Here is a 20425-nt window from a genome sequence, read left to right as displayed (position 1 = left end):
AAGAGCTTTTATAGCGAGCACTCTCCTTTTCAAGGTGAAATGATGAAGCGATACCTCTTATGTCAATAACCTGGATGCGGCTGTTAGCCAGATGATGCACTTTGGTAACTTAACAATAAAAAATGAAGTTTTTTGCCCTCACTGGCTTTTCACTTTACTTTTGTATTCCTTCTGAGGGCACGCCTTGTTCATTCTTCTTCCACAAGCTCCCATGGCTGTGTCAGCTTTGATTCACGCCGCTGTGTCACAGAATTTCATTTGCCAAGGCCTTTAATTTTACAGTTCCCTAGTTGGCTGTCAAATACCGTGGTGTGAGAGGTAAGGAGAGGACCTGTACCAGTTTGGCAGATTTCTCCACCCCTCAGGGTAGTATAGGGGAGTTGAGGGAGTTGAGCTATCATTAGTGATGTACTGCCGTGCTGAAAGAGAGCTATAGGCATCTGACACAGTGCTGGACTTAAGTGTGTGTGCAGTAGTATTAGTGGTCTGTGTATGTGTGTGTCTACATGTCGACTAAAATATGTGGGTTTTGGTGTCTTCTCGCACATTTATTTTTGGTACATCTCACCAACACTAGCTTTTATTTTTATTTTGGTGAGAAGTGGCGAATCCCTCAACGTGTCAGGATCAGCAGAATGAAAGACAGGGGTGGGAAGTGGAGAGAACCAATCTCACGCTTAATTAATGATAGCTCCGCAGGGATGTACCGGCACGACAGACACTTTTCGTTTTTCTTTCCCTCTCTCGCTCTCTGACACTTTGTTTCATTGCCACTCTGTGGGTCAGGAGGTCCAATGGAAGTTAAGTCAGTCATGATGTTTTAAATATTCTTTTTAAAAGTAAAAATTAGATCAGAATTGTATTCATTCTCTACATGTTTACTTGTCTTTTATCCCTAATTTCTTAACACTATGTATATCTTGAGCTTTTGTCATTGCAAGAAAATAGACCAGATGAATAAATTATAGACTCTGTCTTCTGGTAAAACAAAACTCAACAACTTTTGGATGCGTGGGAACATAACATTTTGGTAAAAATCAATTTAAATTGATGAGCCACTTTCATTGTGGTATATTAAGATAAAGTCGTTGATCATTTGTAGTTGTAATTATTAAAAACTACAGCTTTTGAAAAACACAGGTAAGCTAGTTTGATAACTTCGGGAAAGTGGGTGACAATATGGTAATGGGAAGTTTGGAGTACAAATCAAGACTATTGTAAGACAGGAAATGTACACAAATGAATTAAAACTGTAGGGTTTTATGCAGCACAACAATTCCAGTCCAGTTAAAGAACAGGTCAAAAATGTTCCCGCTTTTTGTTACTAAACTTCCACTGCAGCTCAACGGGGAAGCACAAAGAGGGAATTTGATACTAAACATACTGTAAATGTGGCACATATTCAAGTGATATGACTAACTCATAAGCCTCATATAAGCTTCAGATCAGCTTTTAAAATGTTTTGCACAAAATGACTATTCCATCATCACAAATAATAATTAGTTCATTGTTGACCTGGCAAGACAAGTAAATAAGGTTTAGAGAAGGAATAATGCAATCATCAGTATATATGTATAAACAAACGACAATAATGGAATAAATATTTTGCAGTTATAAACCTGTTTAATTTAAGCTCATATGGACCCTGCCTGCTTCTATCAAGGCACTTGTTTTGACACTGGATCTGTTTTTTTATGAGCTCTAGTGCTCACAAGTGATTTGTGTTGAAATTGAAATGGCATGACAATTATCACACAACACATAATGAAATATGCACTGGCAGATGAAGCAGGAAAAGGGAACAATTCACTGCAATTCTGTCACAGTTTAAGCTGCTGTGATGTCTGTGATCATATCAAACTGTCTCTTAAACCTAGAAGTCACAGTGACACTGACAATAGAAGTTATGCCTGCAGACATGTTGTTTGATTTTAATTGTCAAGCACATTTAAAATGTTTTCCAACTGTCCCAAAGTATTCTGAACCTCAGTGAAGCAAAGTAGAGGGCACTGTCAATATTTACACTACTTAAAAAATTGGGATTCATGGTATATTATTACAATTTCAAGATACTGTCAAAATAACACCTGAAGTCTCCTTTCTTGTTTGGGATTTTTCAAACCCCATTTTGCTCTTTAGTCCTGTTGATTTTCAGTCCAGGTACAAGATGATTTTAGTTCATGGTCATGTTTAGTGGCCTTCAGTAAATCCCAATAAACTTAAGCAGGTATACCTTGTTAGGTGACTACATAAGCGGTTAGTTTCTTCAGGGCTCTGGTTGAACCAAAGACTGGATTTTATGCTCACTGGTTTTATGTGGATAGTCATTTTGGGAATACTCATTTATGCAAGGCTCTCTATCACGTGAGATCAACGTCTCTCGTTCTCAATTAACTTGCGCTGCTGGCCTGAGATGTTTGGGAACAATTAGGAAGGGGGGCTGCAATCTAGAGTACTGTGGGGGGAAACAGCTGAGGGAGAGACACTGAAAGTGATTTGCATGCTTGCCGTGTTAAAGAAATTGCTCGCGTCCATCATCTTCAACTGGCCTGGTGCTCAGGAGACGGGAAAATGAGAGGTAAATTGTTTGTGGTTTAATTGGGCTTTTTTTGTGCTGAGAAGCTGGAAATAATGCCACATCAATGCGCTTTGATGCACATTTCCAATGTGCACAATAATGCACAATAATATTACGTCAAAGTTCCTTGACACAGGGTGATTTCTGTATTTTCAGATTATTTTCAAGGTGTTTTGCTAGATAGTAAGCAGTGGGGAGTTTCAGGAAAGTTTAGAGAGACAAAAGCAACATACAGCAAAGGTCACACTGTGGCAAGATAAGGTTTTGCACACTAAGCTACCAATATGCCCCCCCTACATGTTTTTATTTCCTCACTGTTCTCTTCAACTTGCGTCTTTTACACTGTCTATCTAAAGTACATCAGGGTTGTTGCTTAACACCTGGGGATGTATGATAATCTCTGATTTATTTTCTCTTCAAGAGGTAGAGAAAGGTGCTGTGCAGCATCCTGCGTGTCTCTACGTGGTAGTCTGCCAGATGATGTTTGATGAGTGTGTTCATCTGCTTTTGTGTGTGCGCACAAGTGTGTTTACAGTAAATTGATCCTCTTCACTTCCTCACCTGCTGCCAGTCTTCTTTTCTTTTCAGTTAGTCTCTGTGATCACCTTCAATCGCAAATCCCTGCCCAGACCTGCCGCAAACTGTGTAAAGGTCAAACTAATAGGCAGGTTTTCTTCAGCATGCTTTTGTTCTTAATTCCTTCCCTTCCTTTTTTCTTCTTTGTCAGTTTCCCTCTCTGTACCCCTCTGTCTGGCTGCTCTGATAGGCACCCCGGCTGTGCGCTCCCAGTGAATTGTGGGAGATGAATGCTGGAGGTCCGCTAGTTGCTCGGTAGGTCCAATTAGGAGACAGCGGACTGATGGAGACCCTGCTGGTGTGTGTGGCTCATTAAAGGGATAGAAACACACACACATGCACACACGCGCCTGCACACAGTTTGTACAAGGATCTCTTAATCTCTGTCTCGCAAATCTGCATAGGCGCACAACCAAATTAAGCTACCGTTCACACACATACACACGCACACACTTAAAAAGCAGTCAGCGCTGTTGCTGCCACATCCTCTCTCATTGTCAGAATATCAGAGGACTTTGAATGTGTGATGCTGACTAGCTCCCCCCTACCATCAACATGGCAAACTCATTCCAGCTCTGACATGGATTGTCTGTCTTGTCTGTTGCCGGAGTGTGTATGCAACGTTTGGTTGCGATTCTCTTTATGAATTTTTCATGTCACTTGGTGTGCAAGAGAATATGTACATAGAGCTATTTCTATTAGACTTCTTTGTCTGAATGTGTTTGTAGATGTTTGCAATTTCATGACTGTGTGTGTGTGTGTGTGTGTGTGTGTGTGTGTGTGTGTGTGTGTGTGTGTGTGTGTGTGTGTGTGTGTGTGTGTGTGTGTGTGTGTGTTTGTGTGTGTGTGTGTGTGTGTGTGTGTGTGTGTGTGTGTGTGTGTGTGTGTGTGTGTGTGTGTGTGTGTGTGTGTGTGTGTGTGTGTGTGTGTGCGTGCGTGTGTTTAGGACAGTTTGTCTCTCAGTGTGTGAGAACTAGCAGCTAGCTCCAGGGGTTTTGAACCACGGGGGTTTTTGTAATGGATGTCCCCCATGCCTCACAACACAGCTTATATAGCTCTTCCGGGAATGCTTGTGTATGTGTAAACCTGCTGTCTTGTCAGCCGCCACTGTCACGGCGGGGCACTCACACACCAAGGGGCAAGCAAACAACACACATCAGTTACACACACACACAGGGCAGTTTGTTTCTGAGCTGACTGGCAGGACATCAGCACATGCGCTAGGTGGTACACAGGCTCCCCTCATGCTGTGTTGCCTCCAGTGATGGCTTAGTGGTTATAACATGATACACATGTCCAATGAAAAAAACTAAAACTTCCAACTAAAACAACAAAAGTGGCTCCGCCAGCCTAAAAACACAGATACTGTTGATGAATTCCACTTTCAACTCTGCAAACGAATATAAGCAATTAACTCAAAGATCATTTTAGTCAAGAAAATTTAAATGACTTTTAATTATACAGCATATCTCTTTGAACAATTGCGGATTAAAAAAAAAAACACCCCAAATATTATTCATGGCCTTACATCTCAAATCCAGATTCCTCTTCCTTCGTTTACAGATGTCATCTACCCCCAAGCACATGCCAGTAGACTTACATGGATTATCAAAGTGGAACAGTCAGTATTAAATCCTGTGCCAAGCCATTTTAAAAAGTTGCGAGCTTGCTGTGAGATCCCACACTCTTGGTGGTGTTTAATTAACTTTTTTTCCACCACAACGGATCTGGGAACAAAACTATTATAACAGTTAATCTTCTATTGCCAGCATTTATTTTTTTCTTCAGCTCCTAGTAAGTTACTTTAGATCAGACTTAGGAACTTTTCCTGTTTAAAAACTGTATCGGCTTTTTTGATTCTGCATCACCCTCTTTTTTATAATTATACTAGTTGTAGGAGGGATATTAGTATTCTCCATGGTCATTCACTGATCATTGTTCTATCCTGGGAGCAGTAGGTCATGACCTGTCTCTTTCAGAGCGGTTCATCTCTTTGTGTACTGAAGTTGGCTGGGATATGTAGCAGTCTTGATAAGGCTGGCTGTCTCCTTTGGTAACCAAGGTCAGGTGGAGATATGCTGTGCTTTGTGCAGACAGTCAGACTGGTGTCCTCATAGAATGAATAGCAAGTAACCTGTGTACACACTACGTGACTTAACTTATCATTAGTCAGCGTAGTGTGGTGTTTATAGTTCAATAGCCAATGGAGGCATAGATGTGTGAATGAGGTAGAAAGGGTAAGGATTTGGTGAGGGGTTTAAATACTCAGACATTGCAGTGCCTCACTTGTACTGTAACTCAGTTCTCCTCGAGCTTTGATAAATGTTCCTGCGTAAGACATCCCGGTCTCCGGAGTTCCTCACTTTGGATGAACCAGCTCTCAACATTTCCTTGACAATTGTTGTTTTTTTCTTCTTATTCTAGGTATATTTGTCCCAGTTTTTTCCTCTCAAAATTAACATTTCAACATTTTGGAAATGGTCCTCATTAAGGTTGCATATGAAACTAAATAATTATTTCATGTGTCATAAAGAGATAGACAGAGATGTCATGTATTTCACCTAGTTGAGAACTTAGATTACTCTTGTTTCACACGACTCTGTAGCGGTCATATTTACACGTTATATATGTGTATTTAATGTGTAGAAATTGAAAACCAATTTTTTTTTTTTTTATTTGAAGCCACTAACATTTGGGTCCATTCTCATAGCACTTCAGAAGTCTTAATTAATTTAAGACCTCATTAAGTTGCTAGTTTCATAAACATTCATAACTCTGAATAAAATGTAGTTGATGCTTTGATGTGATGGTAACTAGCTTACTAGTGAACATGTAAATAAGACATAAGAAATAAGACAGAGTTGGGGTTTTTTTAACAGATTTGATATATAATAATCACAAAACTGCCTGTGCTAAGCAAGGCCAAATATGTCACAGATATCTGTGCATTAAAAACAACACAGAAATCAAATTGACATTCACCATTTCATCTAACTCTCCATAAAACAGCAAGTTTCCCAGAAATGTCTGTGTGTACCACCCATCAAGTGAAGCCTTGTGATGATGAATGTTAACTTCAGGTGTGTGTGTTTGAGAAAGAGAAGCTAGAGTTTCAGCAGTATGCACAGAGCTGGTGACTTATTCACAAAAGCAGTAATGAATCTCTGTACACTGCTGTACTGTGAATATATATATATTGCAGCCAGACTATGATATGCACTTTGAGGGTGTGAATTTATATTTGTATGCAAGAGAGAAAGAGGGAGAGACCACATCAGTGCAAGGATATTCACAGATCTATATATGCATTACTGTATCTGTGCGCGTTGAATGCACCATGTGTCTACTTGAGTCAATAGGATTTAATTAAATATGTATCACACAGACACGGCCTTTGATGTTCCACAGTAATAATGTGTTCTGTTTCATTGCTCAGCCGAGCTGTTAGCAAGGCCCAGTAATGTTCCTCCTGCGTGTCCATAGAGAGTTGGTGCAAACTACAATGAAACCTGTTGCTCTTAATAGCAATGAGTGGGGGATAATTGCAAGAATCTATGTGTCTGTGTGCGTGCATGGGTAGTCATCCCAACGTGTGTGTAAGCATGTGGATGTACTGTGGGAGGGCTCAGATGTACAGTATATTTTAAATAATTTCTCTATTGGTTAGTGATTACGTTTCAACTTTCATCTTCTAAAAAGAGACTAAATCGAATGCTTAATTTGGTTTGTGCTCATTAGGAACTGAACCCAAATGGGACCCCCGGCTAATTTGAGACGTAAAGCTGCCAGCATCAGCCATTACATAACGCCTACATTGATTTGGTATTGCAGCCTTGAAGTCATAATAGCCTTTGACTGTGAGAAATACTGTGATATTGAAATGGATTGAAAAGGGAGATCAAAATGTATTCCACAAGGAGAAAGTGCAAGGTCCAAATTCAGCTATTTGTTACAGACTTCACACATTGTAAATAGAAAGCCAATAGACCTCCAAATTGAACATATCGTCTTACTTATGGATTGTATTGTTGCAATTATTGAGGTCAACTCAGGTCTCAAACAGCAGCACAAACAGGAGCCTACCTAGACTGAGTAATCAACAGCCAAATGTGAATGATACACAGTTCTAGTAGCTTACCATTAGGCCACTTATAAATGTATTAAGGTGTTGAATTCACTGGTGTTTTGGAAATAAGAAAAATGTATTGTGTGAGGTCTGGATTAAATAAGACAAACCTAAGAAACTGATTCAAAATTAAATCATTCCATAAATCCAACTCAGAACTAATGTGATCAGATTAATTCAAGCCTTTTTTTCTTTTTTTTAACGAGATGAGACCTCAAGAGGACCACAAGCTCAGATCACATCAATTTACAATGAAGACAGAGATGTTAGAAGAGATCTGTGATGTTCAGAGACACATAACAGCAAATATTAAACATAGAGCTTGATTTGAAGCATAAAATAATGAAGTGAAAATGTACAAAGCTACTGCTGTGAATAAAATTAAAGAGGACGTTTTGGCTAAATGTTTTGGCTGAATACAAATGACTGTTAGCTTAGATAGTTACAACATTTTTCTTGTGATCAAATCATCCTGGGTTGAACCCAGAATGAATAATGTCAGCTTGAAAATGAATATTCATGTAGCATGTGTGCCATTGAATAAAAAACTGAAGAAGAAGAATTATGGGATCTTATATTCAAGTAATGTAGTTCAGGCAAGTAATCCTTTTTAGCCATACAAGAGGTACAACGAGGACTCTATGAAATATTTCAACAACTATTGAAGGCTGCTGTAAGTGCAAAAAGAGCTTTGTGAGTAAAAAGCCAAGAAGAGTCATTTATGTATCAGTACAATCCGTACAAAATCATAATGATGAAAATTATTGTGGTAAAGACTGATTTGTGCAACAACAAAATGAATGATAGATCATAATAGGAAACAGAAGAATGAGAATAAGAATGGACTCTGATCTCAGAGCTGCTGTTGAATTAGAATGGCCACTCCTAAATTCATTAACTATCAAATGGCTTCCACCCTCTTATAACATTGTTCCTTTGATGTTTAATTTTGTCACAGATATAACATAATATATAGCCTACTCAACACAACTAAAATGTATTTATAAACTACATTTAAAATGGGATTTAAAAATAGGCAGTATATCCAATATATGTTTTGATTTCTGAATCCAGTCCTTCTGGGATAACATCTGCTATCACTCTGCTGTTGATAGCAAACAAAAACATGCCACATATTTAATGTCTCTAAGCATTTCATTTGTGATAAATAAGGAAGACACCCGCACACTGTATTATGCGCTCCTGTGACTTAATTACAAACCAACACAACATTTCGATCCCGAAAGGTCTTTGTCAGGTGCAAAAAAAACAGCATTTCATTAACATATAAGCTGAGAAAATAATCATGTCAATCCTTTTCAGCATCATACAACACACACAAACACATATGACAGTGAAATAAAGAAATTGTGTTAATAATAATAGGAAAATAAGAAGAAAATAATATGTTCTGAAGTTTATATATTACTAATTTTACACAGGTATCCTGCAGGTGTTAAGAGGTTAGGTCAACTACTTCATAAGTCCATGCCCCTGCTTGGGGCGGTCACCAATGTTTACAATGGTAAAATTATGGGTCCCTCAAGAAAAAGGTTGGGGACCACTTACCTAAGCCATCATCAGGTCAAAATTTCCATTTGTAATACTTTGGTTACCACTTACTTTTGTCACCAAATATCTACAAAACTAATAACATTCCCATCAGCATATACTGACACGTTCAACTAAGAACTAACCATCCATTTTTTTAATATACTGCTTATCCTCTAGAAGGTCGTGGCAGGGCAAGAGCCAATCTCAGATGACATTGGGCAAGAGGCGGGATACACCCTGAACAGTTCGCCAGTCAATCACAGTGCTAATGTATAGTGTAAAGACAGACAATCATTCACACTCACATTCACACCTCCGGGCAATTTAGAGTCATCAGTTAATCTAAGCGGCTGTTTTTGGTTTGTGGGAGGAAGCCGGAGTCCCTGGTTAGAACCCACACAGGCACGCAAACTCCATATAGACATGCCGATTAAGAACTATGAACATACAACAATACGTTAGTTGCATGCATTTAGCTCAAAACAATGCCGAGTTTTTTTTCTGACTTTAATTCATATCGCAGCAGTAATGACACAGAGAAATTTAGGAGAAAAGGTTTTGTCTCAATCTGGTGCTCAAATTGTAATAATGGTTTAATCTGAGGTGAAGCTACTGTTACCTTCATTTTCTTCAGCAGACCAGTCTCTGCCAATGTCTTGTGATCCTTAGGAAAATGGAGCCCTTTCCAAGACTGTCGATTTGCATACAATACGATGCAATATGATACGATGCAATGCGATATGATGCAATTCAATACGATACGATACAATTTCAGTCTACACATTTTCAGTCTCCCCCTTCTCCCTCTCCCCCATGCTCTCATCTTCTCTCAGCCTCTTCTGTGGTCACGGCTTTCAGCGCGGCTCACCGCAACACATCCCCAATAATTCCTCACTTTTTCTTTGAAGGGAGAACCACAAACGCTAACATAAAGCATAACTCAGACCTGTAACTTTAATATCACCTGAGTATGGCATGAGCTTGCATAGAGAGGAGAAATCTCTTTCCATCACTCATCGGCTCACCTCAAATGTTCCTCTTTGCCCGTCTCTCACCATGTGACCACCCCTTCTTTCAGATGTTCTGTCTGTGTTTCTGTGTGTACATACTACATGTATGTGTGTGAGTCTGTTTGTCATAGGGCTTCCCTGATGACCTTGGTCACTGCGGCAGGGGGGTGATTAAGGATCAGGGCCAAAGACCATTTCCTTTTCCATGGGAAGATGAATGACCCTGTTTGAAAGTGGCTGCCTATGGCCTCAGGGCAATTAGAGTTTGCTGTGAGCCAGCAACCCTCAGTCCTCTGTGTACAAAGGCAGGTCCTTGAGAAAAAGAGAAATACTAGGCACATAACCCATTCTGCTGAAACCAACACAACATAGTGATGGTGAACAAATTAAATGAATTTTCTTTTCTTTTTTTCCCCCTTTCCAGCTGTTTTTTCCCCTCCCGCTTTCGTCACCCGCCCTCTTTCCATTCTCCATAAAACTAAAAAGAAAAAAATGTGCTGACTACAGGAGGCCACTAAGAAAGGCCCACCGAGGGTGTTCATTCGAAATATCAATATTTGATCTAGGAAATCATTTAGCATGTGGCTTTGGCCCTACAAGTTGATCCTGGAGCTCATTTCGTTGTAATTTATCCACTATATTGAGGGAGAAGGTTAACAGTGGGACTTCCAGCCCTTTTGCGCAGCTAGAGTTTGCCTGCATCTTTCAACAATAGTGTTACTAATGAAGATTAAACATCATGATCAAATGTTCCATTAGAATCACCACTGTGTTTGCTTCTATTTCCATCCCCCATCCCTCCAACACCTACCCACCAACACCCTCCTACCCCCAACCACTTTTTTTCCTTTTTTTCTGATAAAGCATCTTATCTGTCACAGAGCAGGGAGCATGAGCAAAAAGAGTTGTGGCAGCCTATTGATAGGGATATGGCCTACTGCCATTGATTCCCCTTGTAATACAAGCCTCTCCCTTGTCGGCCTGTCAAAGCCCAGATCGGACATGATAACACGCACATCAGACAGCCGTCAATAGAAAGGCAAAGCTTCTGCCATGGAGATTACTATCTTATTTTGGTACGAGGGCTGGTGGAGTGGAGGAAACTAGCGAGATAGCGAGAAAGAGGAGATGGGAATGGGAGTCAGTCTGACCTCTGGTTTCTGTCACTTTCTGGGCCATTTCTCAACCTGAAAAATAGTCAATTGTATGTATTCCCATCTAACATGTGTGAAAAATGTATATGTCCAAGGTGATTAAGGAGCACCTCAGGGTATAAGAAGTTGCTTTGAAATCCATGTCTTTGATTTGCCCTTGCCACTATGTCGTCACTTTGATCTTTTAACATGTAACCACACTGGATATCCATGGCAACTGACTGCCACGATGAGGCGCTTGAGAAAAATTGATTTGTTTGGGGTTTTTTCTCATCAGTACAAAAAAAATCAGCTTTAGCCACTGGGCACTCTGGCATTGTAAATAAAGAAAATTGGGTTTGATAGTGGGGTTGTAATGTGGATCTATAATGTTATGTTTCTTCCCTTATTCTCAAAAGGCTTAGATTCTCAGTGTTTCCTTCATCCTCCGGGCAGAAAAATATGTGAAGGTCATTTGTTATGATAAGACGGGGGTGTGTTCCGGAGCAACCTCCCTGATGATATGACTCAGTGTACTGTACTTAAGCAAGTGTGCTTGGATTCCCTTCGCCTCCAAGATGCTACACTGTTCATGCTCATATTTCATGTCATGTTTGTAACCCCGGGGCCATGGCTGCGTTTTAGCCTTTATACTGCTTTTACTGACCCAGGGGAAAACTATAGACAGTGGTCGAGTACATTATGTCTTTCTTTCCCCTTGCCGAGCACAAGGCTTTGCTTTGATGTGACCAATCAAATCACCGTCATGCTCAGCAGAATATTCAACTGTAGCCACAGCCGCAGATGCAGCAGCTGCTCCTGTTACCATCCATGTATTTGAAGAGTTTTTATTCCAAACATTCACTCCTTTAATTAGTGGGACCCTCAGATGGTGGCTGTCAGCACACAATTAATATATTATATTTTGAGATAGCTGTGAAATTCTAGTAATATATTATATGTTTCCCAAAGTTGACTTGTGTACAGTATCTAATTTCAATTTAACAAAAAAAGAGACATACCAGTGTGCTGTAAAAGGCAAGCAGTGAAGGTTTAGCATGTAGGTCTCTATAGTTCAGTCATGTTTATTATTAGGCATTAGGTGTGAAGACAGAGTGTGAATGCACTTTTGCTCGCATAAGCACAAAGTATCTCACTAGTTAATCACTGAAAAGCATTGATTTAATATAAAATACAAACTTCAAAAACCAAAAGCATCCTATCTTTTTCAGTCTCTATTCTTCCAGTTTGAACTAGCTGGACTGTGCTGTGCTGGAAAACTTCAAAAGTGTGAAAAGTGTGGTTCGGCTGTATTGAATGGTGGATTTTATTTGGCAGAGGAAAAAATCTGTCAGACACCGGTTGCATTTATCTGCTTGATGTAGCAGAGCGTGGCAGCCTGCAGTGCAACTGCTGCTGCTACTAATATGGCTAGAAGGGAGCAGGGATAGATGTTTAAAGTTTTTTCCTTTTTTTTTCTTCTGGCACTGATAGCTTATGAAGACAGATGTCCTGCTCACCTGGTAAAAACGGTGTGAATAGCCAGGAATTGAAGAATAGGTTCACATTTTTAAAGTCTATCTTAAAACAACTCCCAGCGCAGTTTGTGATTGCTGTAATTGTTCCCCAAAGAGATCCCCACTTAATGTGATTCTAATGTGTAATAGATGAAAACAGAGAAATTCAGCTGAAGGCTTTAGCAGCCAGTTAGTCAAATAAAGTGGATATCTTCCAAATTTCCCCTTATTGTCTGCCCAGTGTTTCCTCTCTGGGTTGCGATGGAGGGATAGTGATACAAATAAGTAATGTCATACTAAAGAGACTTATAGAGATTTTTTTTTCTCTACCTCAGACAGCTGAGGTGTCACATGAGCTTTGGGTGATCTATGCATATGGTAGATTTTGCCCCTAATCACTTCAATCCAAATCACTTTAGGAAGGGATCACCTTAAGGACATGAACAGGACAAAATATTACAGCAACCAACAAAACGTTCAGTGTAGTACACATTTGGACACGATAAGGTAGTTTTAGGACAGACTTGATTACATTTTAACATTTACTTTAAAAATGAAATTCAGCACACACTTGAATTCAGGTCTCACATTTGTGGCTTTCATTCTGCACTACTCCTTCAAATTCTCATAAAAATGACTATAAAATCTAATGTATTCATCTCTGCTAGAACCTTCAAGTCTTTTTGTTCAGTCTCAGGTCAAGTCTAACCGGTGATCTTGCATGCACTCCATTCAGTTGCTGAGCTGGTTGCAGCTTTGCTTGATAATGGTCCCTGACTGATTTACAGTAATGAGTCCACAATTTCTGCTTAAACTCAGACGAATGAGCTTTTTCGAGACAGAGATGGGCCAGCATCTTTGCACATTCTTCCCTTTTGTTTGTGACAGTGCCATCAGTTGTGAAACTAAAAGCTGTGTATTTTGAGACTCGTCTCCCAAGGAGGCTGTCTATCTTTATCGATTGTCTGTGTGATCCTTTTAGTTGATGTGCTGAAGTGGTCAGAGGTAAATGCTGTTTTAATGAAGTCTAGCTATTGATTTGGCTGTGCTGTTTGTTTGTTGAGTTAGGAATTTGAGCATCACTTGAAGGCAGTGTAATCAGGATAATCAGGCATGATGCACATAGCCTGTGAGTTTTTCATCGTGCGTGATACGCTTTCTTCGCACACAGGAAGTAGAAGGCATATGCATGCATATTAAAGCTTCCCACACACACAACAAACCGGCCTGTAAATCCCACCACCCAGACTCTCTTAAAAATGACGAGAATGTTTGTTGAGAATAATTACGGCAAAAACGAAATCACTTTGCTGCCAAAATATATCCCACTCTATGTTATGGAGATTTAGACACAGAATTGGATTTCCCCAGCTGTGAAATCAGTTTTTGTAGTCCCGCTGGCCAACCGCATCATTATGCTATACCATGCTGTAGGCTCTCGTCACTGCACACACATGCAGTCTATGCCTTTTTCCGCGCCATGGGCTCCCTTTGCATTTACAGCATCTAGCCTCATGCCATATGTTATCGACGTCTCTGGTCGACTGAGAGAAGACTGTGAGCTTTTTGTGTCACTTCATCGGTTCTGCATTAGCCCAAATGCAGAAAAATGGCAACCGAAGCCCTTCCGTCTGAACCATTCTGACAGGCAGAGATACATCATACATTGGTTCATATGTTTATGAAAATGAATCAGGCACACATCTAGTGGATCTACAAATGTCAAACATCGCACTTCAAAAACCACTCTTCAATCTCTTTGAGTGGAATCAAAGACGCGTAGATGAGAGGGTCTCTTACCCTGAGTCTGTGGACGATTTTCAATCAAATGCAAAGTGAATACATTGACTGGAGTGTGTCCTTCTACCATTTAAATGCAACCTTTACAATACAGGAGCCGAAGCAATCAGTCCTCCTCTTTAATGTGGATAGGCTCAAAGATGAACTACTTAATGATTTTTCTCATCACAGGAGTTCTGCAGTGCTGCGCAGAGCTTTGACTTGTGTGTGCTGACAAGTCAAGAGAGCGCAGAGACTACAAACGTGTGGCGAGGCTTACCTTAGAGCTCAAAGTCACGCTATTTGACCGTTTTTACATTGACTGGCCTGCCAGACGCATAGCGATGTCAAGCCTTTTAGGAACGTTTCTAAATCCCTTTTCAGATGTGGAATATATGCTTCATCTAATTAATAAGGTCTTTTTTTTTTCTTTTTTTTTTTTTTTTTTACAATACAGCATCTAAATTTTGCACTTTTAGCACAAAAGGAAGTGGGTGGGAAATGATGATATAAAGTGATGGATTTGAAAACTTCTTTTGCAGAAGGGTGACAGTTTTCTCAGCGGCCTGATTAATGAGCATTGTGATCATGAGGAAAGCTCACCCCTGCTTCTCGTTATTTCGTACCAAACCTGTAGATTCCCTAATAATTTTCACTTTCATCAATGTCATCATTTAGTTGACAGATACAATCCTCTTGCCTATTGTTTAAGCCCCCAGACTGTCTGACAGTATTCAAGTTGAACATCAAAAGATGTGGACTAGGTAGGTAGGGAATCATTCAATACCTACAGCATACTATAAGCAGTTGAAATGAATACAAGCTAAAGATTTTAGGAGACTGATTCATGTGTGTGGGTTTTTCTTTACTCTTTTGTTGGAAAGGGAATGAAAAAAATAAGAGTGCACTTGGATTGGCTGATCTGACATTCGGAAAATGTCAGATCAACTAAAGTTGGCCCCGTTTACAGTATTTCATGGCTTATTCAACTGATTTAACTTTCTTTATACATTAGAAATGAACTGAATTACATATTTATTGCATTGCTCTCAAGAAGGTGGTACAAGATAGCTTTTAAATATCCCTGTGTGTTTTCTTGTTCTGCCTGTAATGCAGACTCGAACTTCAGTGTAGGGAGTAATAGAGAAATGTTACCAGGGATGGCCTTGTAAGAGTGTGGGCAGATGAATCACCACTTTTTTCCAAAACAATCAATCAGTCCATTTGTAAAGCACCTTTCATACAGGTTAGTGTAGTTCAGAGTGCTTTGCAGATGACTGACGAACCCATAATTAGACAGAACAAAATCAGACTGTAACAACAACAACAAAAAGGGCAAAAAACAAAAACGATTTGATACCAGTGCATGTGAGGAAATAAAAATGACAAAAATGATATATAATAGATTGAAAAGCTATTATAACAGCAATAAGATAAAGTAAAATAGAGTGAAATAAAAACTAGATTAAAAAAAATTGATAAAATATATTTAAAATGACCAAACAAAAATAAAGATTATGTAAATTATGATGATTACACGTTACAACATGAATACAATAAAATAGGTGAATAAAATAATGTCTATAAACCATATTTAATCAAAAGCTAGGCTGAAGAGGTTTAAAGTTTACATCCTCAGGCAGACTGTTCCAGCGGCTCAGAGCATGAAGGCTAAACATTAACCCTCACCAAAGGTTTTAGTCCTGCGCTTTAAAACAACTAACAGACTCGTGCCAGAGGACCTGAGGGGCTGTGCTGGTTCATACACTGTAAGCACGTGAGACATACAGTATGCCGGTGCGAGACCATGAAGTGCTTTAAAAAAACAAGTGAAAGAATTTAAAAAATCAATACAGAAACTGACAGGTGAAAAGTGTATAATGCGTTCTCTCCCTCTGGTCCTGGTCAGCACTCGGGCTGCAGACTTCTCTAGTTCTCAGTTCAATTGTAGCTGATTTATGACTTCTTTAGCTAGACCAGATAGGAGAGCATTACCAGTCTGCTTGATATAAATACATGCATTAGTCTCTCTGTGTGGTGTACATGACATAGCATGTATTTAATTAGAAAATTAGCAGGCTTGCTAGTATGATAACAGAAAATACATTATTCAGTGAAATTCTGTATTCAGAGAATACAGATGCTTGCGTTATAGGCTCTGCCAAGCTGCTGCATCCAAGGCTGTGTAAATATTTGCTCCGTGCTGAGATGCTGTAGGCATCAGTTGCAGCGAAATGCAGCATGAATGCAGCATGAATGGACAAGAGAAAGGCAGTGTTTTCAGTTGATGCTGGGTTATGGTGTGATGGTCTCGGGCTGAAATTGCTGGAACAGACTTTGAAGTGGCACTGGTTTTTCATCTATCTCTCACTCTCTCTCTCTCACTCTCTCTGTTTCCCTGCCTCCCACATCTGCTGCTATCATAATAACAAGCAATAACCCTCTTTCAGCAATAACCGAGACTTTTACGCCCGTAATGTGGCTTCAATAAATAATGTCATGTTTACCAAGGGGCCATATTTCACAGCAATTTAGTTTAGAGCCTCCTCTCTTGCTTGGTTTTTTGCCTCCTCATGCTGGAGTACAGTCGATAATGTGGTGCATTATGTACACTTGCACAAACACGCATTAACACATTATCAGATGTACTGATACAGAAAATAGCACACCCCATCACGCCTAATCACACCACACATTAGCAATATGCTCTGAAAAAATCTACTTTCTCACTGTGCGCCACACTGAGTGTGGCGGACATGCATGTTGTACATCAGCATGTGTATGCATACGGTAGAGGTGGGCAGCTTTCTCTGGGCCCCGTTGAAAGCAGCAGCACAAGCATGGGGGCGCGTTTCATTAGTCTGTCAAACTCAATGATATTTAGAGCCCCACACCCTCGGCCAGAACTGGAAAACTCAATCAGCACTCTGATTTCATAACCCTGCTTGGTGACAGGGCTTATTTTATCGCCCCGCTGATTCATTCTAATAAACGCCGGCTGCCCAACGCACCACTGCTGAAATACAACCTCCCCCCTCTGTCCTCCATGGGTCAACCCGAAAAGAGGAAGGGGGGGAGAGGGGATAAATCAGAATTGTGGGAACTGGAGGGTACAGATAATCCATCGCCGCTCCGCGTGTAGCTAGCAAGTCTGCTGCCCCTTCCCCTCCCTCCCTCCCTCCCTCCCTCCCTCCACACCCTTTAGCACAAATCAGAAGCCGGGACGGTGTTGATCTGTGAGGGCTTGGTGGGGCCATTGATTGTGGACGACGGAGGAGGAGAGGGGCGATAAATAATCGGAGGCAGAGTGCGGAGGGTGAAGGAAAACAATTATCTGCGGAGGTGGAAAGCACATAAAGTGAAGAATGATAAACACTGTGAAATATGATTGACTCCAAGTGATATATGGAAGCCGACGGACAGGCGGAGAGGTCTGTGTGTGCAGAGATATCCTTGAATGAAATGGCTGTGTGCAAGTTGAGCACTCACTTTAATGCCCCAGGCCTAACCACAGATTTCTTTGTGTGCGTGTGTGTGTGTGCTCTGTGTGTGTGCTCTGTGTGTGTGTGTGCGTGTGTGAATGTATCTCTTTCTCCGCAGACGACAGATGACATTGTTTCATCGGCGGAGTGCTCCAGCGATGACGAGGACCTGGAAGAGTGTGACTCCGGACATGCAGGTGGGATGGGTGTGTTGTGCTTGCTTAGAACCTGGTCTATTTTCTCCTTATCTTTCTTTGATTTGCTACCGAGGAGCCTCTCCTCTTAGCATCATGTCCCATGGGAGCTTCAAGTGTAACTTCAAAAAAAAGTCCTCTATGAGAAATATACACTTGTGTGAGGGGTTCTCAGTGTATATCTAAAGTTTTAAGAAGTTTTTGGAGATGGATGAAAGCAGTAAGATTTAAGTTGCTATATCCTTAGCATGCTCACTATAGGAAGTCCCAGTTTAAACATTTAATGTAAGTAACTAAATGCATACAGCTTCTAGTCAGGAATCATTCTGACAGCCACTTTAGTTAAAGCTCATACTTTTCTTTAAAAAACAACAAAAACAAAACAAGTTACACTTAGCTATGGGGTCACTGGTTGCTGACATGATGAAGCGTTGATACTAATTTTGTTCTCTCAGCATTCAGTCGAGAGCAAAACTTTACTTAACAAAGTACGAAATTAGTATCAAGCCCCATGTCGCCCGCACTGATGCTTCAAAATGTATCTGTCCTGTACATGGTTGATTTCCTCTTGCTGTGCGTGTGTGTGCGTCTCTTTTGACAGAGGATACATTTTGAGATTCTTTCGAGAACAAAGATGCTTTCAGCATAGATACTGTGATATGTAGCAGACTAACTGCAACAGAGCCTATTCCTCCCTTCTCCTACCTTCTTCCTCTTCTTCTCTTGTTTGTACCTCTGTTTCCTTCGTCGGAGGCTTGCCTTACCTGAAACATTCTAATAGAGAACAGATATCCTCGAATTTCTGTGCGCATCGTCTCTCTTCCCTCCTCCCTTTACACACACATACACAAACACACACACATATCACTTTGTGATTGGATCAAAGTGATAAGACATTCACTCAGTGGAGCTGAAAAGTAAAAACAGAGCTGGAAATACAACCGTATATTTAAAAAGGGGTGGTTTTTTGAGGCGACTTGGGTTTGGACGACTTTTGAATGAGCAGGTTGTCAATCACACGTCTGCCCAAGAGCAGTTGGCATGTGTCCTAATGTTGCAGAGTAAACCAGGAGACTATGAGTGCTACAGAAACTGGCTCAGTATGTAAAAAGCGTCTCCCTTTAGGCACTCTGGAAATCATTAAGAGCTCAGGCTATTTGATTGCTTCACTGTCCTTCAAAACGCCATCACAACAGACTAATTGGTGCCGCGTTAATCTGGCTAAATATGGCTCATCTTAGTACCAAGCATATGTCCACTTTTCACAGCTAATAATACGCCTAAGTTGAAACAATGCATTGTCCTTTTACTTTATCTATGCACGGAGAACATAACAGATAATCGGGCGTTTATTTATTCCTCCCAGAAACGAGGTCTCTCCGTGTAGTTTAGGAGATACTCAGCTAGTCATTTTACCATTTTCCCCAATCTGTGAAAGGAACTAATTTACTCTGAAGCCTTATCACACTGTAATAGCGTTTGATTCCTTAAAATTAGGGCCACATTTAGGTCCTTGTATGGCTTGATGATGTGAAGAGAAAGCTTTTTTCCCTGTGCCTTCGTGCAGTCTTTAGGTTCTTTATCTATAAGCATGAGTTGCTTTCTTAAGTCAGAGATTATTGAAATTGAATGAACAATTTTTTTACAACTCATGGGGGTTTTTTTCCATTAGCTGAGATGTTAAACCTCAAACCCAAGTATTCTCAAAGAGGGAATGCAACAAAGCATAATGTAAGAAGTTTTTTACTAAGTATTAAAGAGAACATGGTACCCTCCCCTCATATAGTGGCAACATATGTAGTCATACACACTCATACATACCTGTACTGTACATTTCACCATGTTGACACAGAAATTCATATCCTCATTCCTTGCCCCGCTTCCAGTCGTATGAACAGTTGCATGACATGATTGGTTTCTTTTCTGTTGCATTTTGTTTGTTTTTTCTCCTGTGATGCACATATGAACATCTCTCTTCTGTATCGATTTGGACCCAGCTGCTGGGTTGCTTAAGATTTGAGTCTTTTGTTTTTGCTTTACTTTGGGTGGGTTGAGTATGTAGGGGAGGGGAGAAACTGGGGCTGATTTTATTTTTCTGGTTTCGTTGTCGTTGTTGTTTTTTCTTTTTCTTTGGTGTCCTCCTCATCATCCGTCGTCCATCCTCCAAGCAAGGATAGAGCCGCTCCTCCCGTTTTTGCCTCATCTTGTGCCGCATGAACTTTTGGTGGTTGGAAAATTCAAAGTTCTCCTCCTCATCAAGTTTGTGTTTATTTACTTTTATTTCTTTTTTTGTGCCATATGGCTTCTAAAGAAACATCCTCCCCCATTTTCGATACAACATAGGGAAATGAACGGCAACAAAATCTTTTCTTGCCATCATCCTTTTTTTGGCCTTGTGCAGGCAACTCCATTCTGTCTCAAGAAAGTTGTGTGTGAAAGAATGACTCCTCGTCTCCCCTCCCAAGCGTTAACCCCC

General features: G+C 40.3%; 1 protein-coding gene across 1 annotated transcript in view; it reads left to right on the top strand.

The window, feature by feature from the left end:
* Window positions 1–20425, top strand: part of LOC133997669 (neurexin-3b) — a 213846-nt gene that overhangs the window by 184522 nt on the left and 8899 nt on the right. The window contains exons 15-16 of the mRNA XM_062437349.1: window positions 12681–12683; window positions 17874–17938. Of these exons, the coding sequence (XP_062293333.1) occupies window positions 12681–12683; window positions 17874–17938 (68 nt within the window). The remainder of the gene's footprint in view (window positions 1–12680; window positions 12684–17873; window positions 17939–20425) is intronic.

Source organism: Scomber scombrus, chromosome 17 (assembly GCF_963691925.1).
Source record: "Scomber scombrus chromosome 17, fScoSco1.1, whole genome shotgun sequence".
Lineage (NCBI taxonomy): Eukaryota > Metazoa > Chordata > Actinopteri > Scombriformes > Scombridae > Scomber > Scomber scombrus.
This window is presented reverse-complemented; position numbering and strand designations above follow the sequence as displayed.